This window comes from Camelina sativa, chromosome 4 (genome assembly GCF_000633955.1).
Source record: "Camelina sativa cultivar DH55 chromosome 4, Cs, whole genome shotgun sequence".
NCBI classification, from domain to species: Eukaryota; Viridiplantae; Streptophyta; class Magnoliopsida; order Brassicales; family Brassicaceae; genus Camelina; species Camelina sativa.
The window spans coordinates 24,199,929-24,211,290 of NC_025688.1; the positions used below are offsets into that span (position 1 = coordinate 24,199,929).

At 35.5% G+C, this 11,362-nt stretch overlaps 3 protein-coding genes across 3 annotated transcripts; 1 reads left to right on the plus strand and 2 right to left on the minus strand.

Annotated features, from left to right (window-relative positions):
- On the plus strand, nt 2,244-3,075 carry LOC104782178. Its single transcript, XM_010507040.2, has one exon. It carries the CDS (start codon nt 2,502-2,504, stop codon nt 2,874-2,876), a length of 375 nt encoding a protein of 124 aa, XP_010505342.1. The 5' UTR covers nt 2,244-2,501; the 3' UTR covers nt 2,877-3,075.
- Nucleotides 4,757-7,295, minus strand: LOC104782179 (short-chain dehydrogenase TIC 32, chloroplastic). The gene is made up of 8 exons (XM_010507041.2): nt 7,047-7,295; nt 6,160-6,391; nt 5,997-6,076; nt 5,655-5,808; nt 5,471-5,549; nt 5,285-5,369; nt 5,145-5,191; nt 4,757-5,040 (listed from the first exon to the last, which is right to left on the minus strand). The coding sequence occupies exons 1-8, from the start codon at nt 7,162-7,164 to the stop codon at nt 4,870-4,872; spliced, it is 966 nt and encodes a 321-aa protein (XP_010505343.1). The 5' UTR covers nt 7,165-7,295; the 3' UTR covers nt 4,757-4,869.
- Nucleotides 8,343-10,799, minus strand: LOC104782180 (ADP-ribosylation factor GTPase-activating protein AGD7-like). The gene is made up of 4 exons (XM_010507042.2): nt 9,887-10,799; nt 9,696-9,773; nt 8,777-9,282; nt 8,343-8,683 (listed from the first exon to the last, which is right to left on the minus strand). The coding sequence occupies exons 1-3, from the start codon at nt 10,682-10,684 to the stop codon at nt 8,779-8,781; spliced, it is 1,380 nt and encodes a 459-aa protein (XP_010505344.1). The 5' UTR covers nt 10,685-10,799; the 3' UTR covers nt 8,343-8,683; nt 8,777-8,778.

The following is an 11,362-nucleotide window of genomic DNA, read 5'->3' on the forward strand; positions in this document are numbered from 1 at the left end:
TTTACCATATATTAAATATCAGTTTGTTTGAGATCTTATTTTTGGTTGTTTTGATTCGAGAGGGTACATGTGAGATTTAAAAAGTATGGAGGGTATTATAAAATTTAACTGAAACTTGTGGGGGTGAATTTATGTAAAATGGAAAGATAAAAAAAAAAAAAAAGAGGGAAGCAAATCGTGGCAGTTGCTGATGACATCTTGGAAGGAAGGTACGAGAAGAGACCAAATCATTTATTTCAGTTGCTCTTTTTTTTTCTTTTTCTTTTTAACTTGGAGAATATCCACGTGTATATGTGGGCTCTTTTCTTCAATAAAGAGATGTCTTTGTTATAGTTTTTTAAACTTTTAAGAAAACAATATCTAAAATACCATAAATATATTTATAAAATACATTTTAAAAAAAAACACTATCGAAACAATAGGTTTGTGAAAAAATTGAGTAAGGTTTAATAAATTCATTTAACGCCATTTTCCTACACTTTTAAAAACTTTTTAATAAACTTGGTGTTTTTTTTTTTTTTTTTTTTTNTAACAATGAAAAAAAAGAAAAAAGAAAGTGACCGTTATAAAAACTGTCCTCGATAGGCGATGCTTTGAGAAAACTTTTTTCCGGCAAAAGCTTTCATTTCCATCTGTTTCCCGGTCGGCGTCGACTTTTTTGACGTCGGTCGGTGCTTTCTCTTTGTTTCTAGTTTTAATTCTATGTTTTAGTTTATAAATCCCTAATAATCTGTCCAATGTTTTCTGCAATTTCATTGGTTTTCATGTTTCAGTTCTTCATAATTTTCTTCTCCTTTGGGATGAGTTTCATTCCGACCATAATCCGGCAATTTTTCCGGTGGTGTGTCGATGCCTTTCCGTTGATTGCAATCGATCTTCATATGTATCGTCTTTGCTTCGACATGAATTTCTTTTTGAAACATGGTTTTCAATCTCGGATTTGGGATCCCGGCGACTCAATTGTTGGATTAGATGGTGACAATCGATTCTATCTTATCGGTAAACATCTTCTCCATCTCTGTTCGGTGGTGGGCCTCTTACTCTCACTCCTAAAGGCGAAGACAAAATTTGATGTTGATGGTTTTTCATATTGGTGCTCAACAAACTTTGCTCTATTGATTGGTCTCTTGGGATGTGATGCTTTATGTGGATCTGAAGATAGAGTAGGGTTAATTTACGATGAAATATGGTTTCAATGCTTGGTGTGTTCGTTGGTGATTTATCCTTATATTTTATGGAACATACTTTCAAGGTGGTCTTTGAGATTGAACCATCTGCCGAAACCATTCATTTATGGTCATTGAAGAATATCAACAAAGGAGTCAAGATTATAGATTTATCATGGGCAAGATTTACAACCAAAATTGTTTGTGTGGTTAGCGATGTAATTGATGGATCGCAACCCTTTGATTTTCAGAAAAAGTTTTGGTGCTACATAACAGGAATGATAGCCCAACAAAAAGATTAAAACAGATTGACAATGAAGAAGATGAAGGAAAATAACAGATTATTTAATTTGTTAGCCTGTAAGGCTTATCTACAACAGACGTTTGCTTCGTTTATACTTAAATTTTGGTTGTATGGTATGTGAAGCTTCATTGTGTACGCTCAATGATATAATTGTATTATCCGTTTCAAATTAATAAAGAATAAAGGTGTTAAAAAAAAAACTTGGTGTTTTTTTTGGATTTTTTTAGTAATTTTAGAAAATAAAACATAAGTATGATATTTTTAGATTTCTTAACTAAAAAAATCTATACAGTATTTAAATATTTATCAAATAAAAAAAGTATTACTATTTTTGTTTGAATGAAGTTTATTGGGTTTAAAAATGTAAAGATTTGAAATTTAAGATTTATTTGAAACATTTTGTTCTGGTTCGCTAAGGCAAGTAATGTTGTCACCCATACCAATGAAACTTTGACAAATGGGTATTCCTGACAAAATAAGGCATACAAATATAAATATTAATCATACAATTTCAAAGATGGATTGATGTTTAATTCTTATTTTAAACCTTCAAATCTATAAGTCTATAACCCTACAAATTCATTTTAAAATTTTCTAATAATCCAAATTTTTATCTTCAGTTTTGGCTTTTTTAATATAAACCCCTAGCAAAACCTCTTACTAATTTATGCCATTACGTATGACATAATTTGACTTGTTTGTAAATTTCACCTCTATTGGTGTACGTCAAATATAAAATATCTAACCTCGAGACTCCGACAACTAATTAACGTGCGTCTCTAGCTCCCAGGTATGCAAAGTTGCGAATCTGATGACTACGTCTTAATTCACAATATGATTATGACACCAAAACGGCGAGAAGTTTGGTCGTTTCAAAGTTTGTCCTCAAATTCGTCGTTAGAGCAGGTGAGATTAGGTTATCTTCTCTTCTCTACTTATCTCCTTCATCGAAGCTACTCCATCTTCTATATGGTGCCATGGTGGAAGTAATATTTATAACCGGCTTGGAAACTATAAACCCGTAAGAGAGAATGATTCGCAATCTCTTCTCATCTCTGACTCACCGATTCGCCTGGGGGGTTCCGCTTTTCGTCTACGGCGTGACGTGGACGTTGTTTCTGACGATCACGGTGGCGATCATCTCGCTGGCACCGGAATTCGCATTCGTCTCGGCGATTTACCTGTCTTCTTCTTCGATGGGGTTCTCGCTGCGGTGCGGTTCCGACGCAGCCGTTTTGGTTCCGTTGGATCTTCCCACGGAGATGTTCTGTTTGCCGGCGAATCTTTTCCGGAGGTCGAAGATGGACCTCGTTGTGCCGCCGGTTTTTGCAGCGATTGTTGTGGCTCTTTCCGCCGTCGTCGTACGAACTATGGGCCTTTGGGAGGCTGAAGAAGAAACCCACTAATTTAGGCCCATTTTAATACACTCTTGACATCGCATAGACCACTAAATATTCTCATACATCTAATTATTATATGTGCATCTTTTTTTTTATAACCTTGTAATAATATAGATGTTAAAAAAAAAAAAAACCTTGTAATAATATATATACTTGTCTTAATATATAATTTGGAGAAATTATAGATTACTAGAGGAAAATGTTATTTTATTAGACTAATTTTTGTGTTTATACTTCATTCGATTCACACACAATCGATAACGTTTTCTGATTATTGTATCCCATAAAAAAAACATGTGGTGATATATAATAAAGATATGTCAATGTAACAACATTATCAAGAAACATAAATTTTGAGTTGTTGGTACATTATTAGTGAGAGAGAGAATCGATAAGTTTGACACTGAAATCCCAAAGTTTATCGGCCAAAGAATTGTCGGTACGTAGCGAATTTGCTCGGAGTGATGACGTTACAGACTTACAGTCGCCGAAACACTTCCCGGTGACGCCTTTGAGATGAGATCAGGATGAAGTGCGACGTAGCATGTCGTTGCTTCTCCCTAATTAAGTACAATACCCCCAACAAAAATTAACAAACATATGAGAAAAATAATATAACTAAATCTCATAAGAAAAACAAAAATGACAAAGGGTTTTAAGTTCACCTAAGGTATATTTTTCCACAAGAGGAAACATCATAGCCTTGAAGACCTCGAAGCGACTCCATCTTCTATACGGCCAGGCCCGGCGATGGGACGATGCGAGGGGTGTTTTTGCACTACGTCACACTTTTGATTTTTTTTTTACAAAATCTTTAGGTGTATTGATATTTTGACAAAAAAAAATCTCAAATATGTAAAATCTACAAATAATAAAAAAACAGAAAAAAAAAAAAAAAAAAAAAAAATTGGTACAAAGTCCAAGGAAAGCCGGCTCTGTATACGGTGGAAGTAATATTTACGGCCGGTTTAAAAACTATAAACCCTACGAGAGAAAAGAGAAAAAATTCGAAACCCTTAAGAAAAAAACTTCAAACCAAGAATGATTCGCAATCTTTCCTCATCCCTGACTCAACGATTCACCTGGCGGATTCCGATTTTCGTACAGGGCGTGACGTTGACGTTGTTTAAGTTGATCACGGTCGCGATCATCTTTTTCGCACCGGAATTCGCATTCGCCTCGGCTATTTACCCGTCTTCTTCTTCTTCTTCTTCTTCTTCTTCTTCTTCTTCTTCTTCTTCTTCTTCTTCTTCTTCTTCTTCTTCTTCTTCTTCTTCTTCTTCTTCTTCTTCTTCTTCTTCTTCTTCTTCTTCTTCTTCTTCTTCTTCTTCTTCTTCTTCTTCTTCTTCTTCTTCTTCTTCTTCTTCTTCTTCTTCTTCTTCTTCTTCTTCTTCTTCTTCTTCTTCTTCTTCTTCTTCTTCTTCTTCTTCTTCTTCTTCTTCTTCTTCTTCTTCTTCTTCTTCTTCTTCTTCTTCTTCTTCTTCTTCTTCCGTGGGGAGAAAGTTCTCCTCGCGGCGGTGCGGTTCCGACGCAGCCGTTTTGGTTCCGTTGGATCTTCCCACGGAGATGTTCTGTTTGCCGGCGAATCTTTTCCGGAGGTCGAAGATGGACTTAGTTGTGTCGATGATTTTTGCAGCGATGGTTGTGGCTCTTTCCGCCGTCTTCGTACGAACTATGGGCCTTTGGGAAACCCATTAATTTAGGCCCAATATACACTATATCTAGTGGGATATACAATATGTGCATCTTTTTTTTATAACCTTGTAATATACTTTTTCTCAATTTCAGTTGGAGAATTGATAGATTATTATACTAGAGGAAGATGTTACTATTTTCTTACACAAGATTGCGTGTGTTTATACTTCATTCGATTCTCACACAATCGATAACGTTTTCTAATTATTGCATACCATAAAAAAACTATGTGGTGACATATAAAAAGATATGTCAATATGACAACATTATCAAGAAATATAAATTTTGAGTTGTTGGTACATTTTTAGTGAGAGAGAGAATCGATAAGTTTGACACTGAAATCCCAAAGTTTGTCGGCTAAAGAATTGTCGGTAGCGAATTTGCTCGGAGTGATGATGTTACAATCGCCGAAATACTTCCCGGTGACGCCTTTGAGATCAGGATGAGTTGCGACGTAGCATGTCGTTGCTGCTCCCTAATTAACGATACCCCATAAAAATAATTTAACAACCATATAACTAAAATAAAAAATTAAGTCTCATAAGAAAATTTCGGAATGAGTAAGGGTTTGAAATTCACCTGAGGTATATTTTTCCACAAGAGGAAAGTCATAGCCTTGAAGACCTCTGAACATACGTTAATTAAATTGTCGAATTAGGAATAAATTATCAAAATTAAGTGTACGATATAGGAATGAAGAATAGAGAACAGGTACGTACTCATTCCGAAACCGGAGTGACGGAAGAGATTGGTGGTGACAAGTCCAGGGTGTACCGAATTTACTGTGATGTTCGCACCTTCTTCCTACATGATCATTTCGTATTATGGCATCACATTTTTAATCACTTACATATAAATGTACGTTAAAGACTATATCAATGTGTATGTGTGTACATATATATTACCTGTAGTTTACGAGATAGTGCATTGGAGTGCAACAAGTTTGCGAGTTTGGACTGTCCATAAGCCCTTCTGTCCGAATATCTAAAATAATGATATAGACCATATAGAATTTGTTTTTACATTAGTTAAAAACTTTAATCTCAAGTTCAATATAAGTATAGAATTGTATTAAAAAATAAAACTTACCCATCAGGGTCATTGATGCTTTCGAACTTGATACCTTCGGGATAAGTATAAGTATGAGCAATAGATGATAAATTCACAATCCTTCCTTCGGTTCCACTTTCTCTTGCGCTACTCTTCATTTTCTCCAGAAGCAGATTTGTCAACAGAAAATGACCTGGACGATCCATTGTCACATAATATAAATATAGATGTATTGACTTTTAGAAAAAGGTTTATTGACTTTAGCATATTTCTTTAGAATTCATGTACTAAAGTAAACATGATATTTGGATATATAGTAAAAAAATATTTGTGTATTTCGATATAGTTTACTGACAGGAAACATTAAAATAAAAATCTTACCGATGTGGTTTGTTGCGAACTGTGATTCAATACCATCTTCAGTAAGCTGGAAAGGACAAAACATAACACCTGCATTGTTTCTAACATTTCAAAGGACACAACAATTAATTAACATTAAACTCTCAATCGTTGCAAAGAAAAAAATATCAACAAGTATACGTACATGAGTATGTTGAGAGGGAGATTAAGGGCAAGGAATTGATCGGCAAAGGATCTGACTGATTTGGTGGAAGCGAGATCGAGCTGAAGATAATCGATACGAGCTTTAGGGTTCATCTGAAGAATCATCTCTTTCGATTCATTACCAGCTTTTGGGTTTCTTGCAGCAATGATGACATGAGCTCCTCTCATTGCTAACACTCTTGCTGCCTCCAATCCAATCCCACTTGTTCCACCTTTTTTTGGTTCATTTCCAATATTTTTTTTAATCATTATTTGAAGATATTGCAGACAAAACAAAACAAAACAAAAGAAGAATCCAACAAACGGCCGAAGCAACGTACAAGTGTACGACTAACGATAAGATTCGTACTTTCGTGTCTTTTACACATGCATAGAAAGTAAATTCTAGCGTATTCAGAAGAAAGACAGAAGTAATTGTAATAAATAAATAAAAAATGGCATGTTGACTACTATCAAATCAATATGGTCATGTATTTTGTATTTTTCTATTTTCTTAGTTTGATACATAAAATAAGTTTTGTTCTACTATATATGTAATATGTATCTCAATCTTAATTAGAGAGAAAATATAAAATTAATTAGAATGTTTTGGTTAATTATTTACGAAAAGGAAAGAAAATCTTCTGGTGTTACAATATGAGAAAAATAAATTATATTAGTTCCAACATTAAATCTTAAAAGTTTGACTTTTTCTTCCACCATTATTGAATCTTAAAAGTTTCTTTGTGACGAAATATCTTCCACGACACCAAAACGTAAAACAAATTTGTTTGGTAATAATAGATTTGCTTTGTTTTTCCTCTTTTTGTGATTTGGAAAAAGAGAATATCAGATGTAAAACAAAACAAAAAGAAAACAAAGCTGAACCTGTGATGATGGCAGTGAGATGATTAGCATCAATGGAGTGAGTGACATCTTCAGCAGTTGAAGCTGAGCCAAATCCACTCTTTCCTGCTTTCCCTGTCACCATTCCATATATTCCCATGATCTCTCTCTCTCTCTCTTTATCTAACCAATTATATAAACCCTAAAAAAAGGTTGCCGCAGATGAATAAGAAGAATGGAGAAGAATAGAGGTAGAGAGATTACAGGGAAGGAACTTGTGTGGTTTTAAATAGGCTCTCACGCGTGAGAAGATTAGCTAGATTTAGACTAGAGTTTGCTGTCGTCGACACATGTGGTCCATTAACCTTTTCACTGACAGCTTATCAAAAATTAATGCTTACAGTTTTCGTAAAATGCCTAGAAAAGGTAGTAACTAATACATATAGTGAAACTAATCAAAACAATTGACTAATTTATTGGACAAGGATTTTTTTCTTTACGTAGAATTGACTAATTTTTTTAAAAAATTATTATTTTGAAAACTTAAATTTTTGTAAAAATAACCTCAATTTTGGAAACTTAAATTTTTTTTTAAAATAACCTCAATTTTGGAACTCGTCTACCGACTCAATCGAATACTTAAAATTTTAATAACAGACTTATACTACAAATAATACATCACTGTTCTGTATTTTTCTATGATGTTGCAACCTTGTGTACAACTCTAATTGCTCATCTAGTTTCGTCTACGTTAGTATGTTATGAGACTGGAAATTTCTTTATTATAAATTGAACATAACGTATTTATGTAATATATATATATATATATATATATATATGATCTGGCCCGATTCAGGATGTCGGATTATTGAATGCAAGTGTGAACTGGTGCGGTTTGTACGACAGAACATAGAACGTGTGAGAGACATGCTCTCAACTCATAAACCAAGTTGCATCGTATACATTAAGCAAACGTAGCCTTCCTTCAGTTTCAACTTTCAAACTTCCAATATTCTAAAGTGACATTGCTTGGTATATCAAGATTTCTTCCAAACTGTGTCATCTCCACATAACGCCACCTCTATTTAGCTACTTCTTTCCCTCCATGCACATAAGAATTTTACATATGAAATAAGCTGCGAATAAAAACATTACTCCATTTTCTTTTTGACCAAAAATTCATTTTGAATATGTACCCGAAATCGGATCAGATTCCGATAAAACTTTTCTCACCAGTTCGGAAAATTAGAAATTCTTGTTGAACTACGAAAGGATATTGCGTGTGTAAAAAATAGTAACCGGACAAAAGAAAATATGTGAATTTGAAAGAAGACAATATAAAGAAGGAAAAATTGTTTTTGTGGTCATTACAAATTTCAAGAAAAATAAAAAGTTTAAAATCTCAAAAAAAGAGCTGAAGACTAACCCGAATAGTTTAGTAAGCAGTTCTCTATGAAGCTTGTACAAATATAAATGAAACTATATTGTAGAAGAACAAATAGTGACGATCCATATTTTGATTGATCGCCAAAGCAATTGATATGTGAAAAGAAGGACCTGTGATGGCTTTAATATGGTTGAGATGACCACTCTGCTCTCTCTTGTGACAGAGCACGAAAACCCACAGCCTCTGCTTTTCCTTAATTGTACAACTTCATTCACCATCATCCTTGAAACACCTGTGATTAGCAAAAAATAGTGTTATTGCAAACGTATCGACATTAAAGTGTTTAGATTAGTTTTTTTTTACTTGATTGGTGTTTAGTGCTTACCGCTAGAGAAATCCTCCACCAGTCCAAGCAGAGTCTGATTTCCCATTGTGACCTACAGATTTCTTAGCGCCTGCACTCTGATAATAGAAGTCATCATCTTTGGCATCATTATCATCCCAACCAGCCCAACCATCGTCATCATCATTAGAAGTCGACACCTTTGGTGCTGCTTCCTTTTTGGTATCCTTCTCATCTCCCCAGTCATCCCAAGAATTTGAGTTACGATAACTGTTGTTCTGACCACTTGATGATGACTGTGACCCTCCAAAAGATGAGTTTGCTGTTTTGTTTCCAAACCCAGAGTTCTGGTAGAGACCGTTTCCCTCGTTTTTATTCTGTTGATTCCAGGTTGATGCTTCTTCTTTAGTGAACTCTTCTACCTTTTGTGAAGCAATTGCCATTACTCCTTTCATGATCCCCCATGTCCTCTGTCCTATCTCTGTTGTCTTATTCGCAACAACATTAACAGTCTCACTAACCGTGTGATCTAAGCCACCTTCTTTGACCTGCGATGAAACAAAAGGTTTCTTACCTCACAATCCAAGAGTTTCTTGGCAGCAGTATTTGACAACTACAGAGAGCATCCGGCAATATACTATATTCAGAGTTTTGATGGATCTCACTAGAGATTTTGCAAAGGCAAGCATAGAGACAAAATACAGTAAGCCTCAGCTCTGCAACTACAGAACATTATACAGCTAGACAAGAATCTAACTTTTTGTTACTTAATAATGTTGAAAATGGGATAACATTGCAGAGTATTGAGCACAACGGTCGGTAACTAGATTTCAATATATATTAGACACGGCTATGTGTTATGGACCAAAACCTAACCGTAGTCTTGTATCACTATGAAATAACTAAGACTACGTCCTAACAAAGCTAGCACATCACCGAAGCAGAATGATAAAAGCAGTACCTTGGAAGTGAACTCCATGGTGCCAGTCTGAACAACATTTGCAGCTGATGCAGCAACAAGAGACAATCTCCCAAAACCCTATTTTGCAAATACAACGTAAAACAAACACAATCATTCACACGATTCGATAAACAGAGAAGTCACTCAACATCTAAATCAAATCACTCTAAAAAACAAGCATCCATATTTACCTCCGACATAACAGAGAAAACATCAGCACCACCACCACTACCTTGTTGATTGCTTCTCGGACCTGGACCAGGGCTAGATCCAAACCCAACATACTTACCTCCTTGCGAAGGAGGAAGTCCCTCAGGCTTAGACTCATTCTCAGCCATCCTCTTAGCGAAAAAACTCTCCTTATTCGCCGCCGAAGCCTCCAGCTGAGACCTCGAGTATATATCCTCCGACGATTTCGACTTCGCCGGAGCACCACGACCTCCCGACGACCTAAAATCACTCGCCGATTGATTCCTCCTCATATCCGTAGATCTGAACGAATCATCATTATCCCAATTATCCCATCCACCATTACCAGAATCCCTACCACCACCTCCCTGAGACAACGGAGGCTTCTTATTCATCCCACCACCACCACCAACCGATTCCTTCACAACCGGCGGATCTCTCCATTGCCTTCCCTCAGCTAAAGCCTGGATCCGATCTCGATACACAGACGCGGCGTTCGAGTTGTACTTTGCGATGATATCTGTCTCTTTAGAGATCCCGTACTGAGCCAGAAACTTGTTGAGACAATCGTTGCCTCCGGCGTCCATTTTCTTGATCTGGATCTCGGACCATGAATCCATGGTCACGGATCTGACGAAGGATATGTGTACACCTAAGCCACGGTGCTTCCCTGAGCACTCCAAGCACATGAAGATCCCGTATGAAACCGATGCCCATTGTGGATTCTTCTGGGAGCAATCAACGCATACCTTGTTCTCAGGCTGGGATTGGAGAGTTCGTAACCTTCTCGCCGCCGCCATAATGCCGGTTCTCCGATCAGCTACTAATTTGACCCGACCCGAATAGATCTGATTCAGGTCCAGATTCTGATGATACACCACCAACGCGTTTTTTCGCTCAATCGTTTTGCTAATAAATTTGGAACTTTTGTTTTGGATTTCTCGTGCGTTTTTTTTCCGGCACGTGCGAGTTTCGCGGCACCTTCACTGAAAAATTCCAATATTATTATTGTTTTTTTCTCCCACTGCTAAAAATATTGTAAACGAGCTAAAGGCAAATTAGTAGATTAAAAAAAAAATCATTTATTAATTACTGTCCAAAATTTAACATATAAAATTTTATGCTAATACTCTCTCTGATTTTTTTTAATTGTCGTTAAAGGTTTTGCACACAAATTAAGAAAAATATTAAATTTTTTGTTTTGCCCTTTATTAATATATTTCATAATTTTTTATTAATTAAAACTTTAAAACAACGGGAATATTCACCAAACATCTGCATTAAAAAATGTAAAACGATAAGTATTATGAAACAAAAATTAAGTTCCAGAACGACAATTAAATTAAAACGGAGCCAGTATTGTTATTCGATTACCAAAATCAAATAGCTAAAAGCAAATATTGTAACCTTAGCTACAAACTTTTAAATTTGTATACTAGTTCTTGATTATTTAGTGATATTTTGATATCAATATCTTG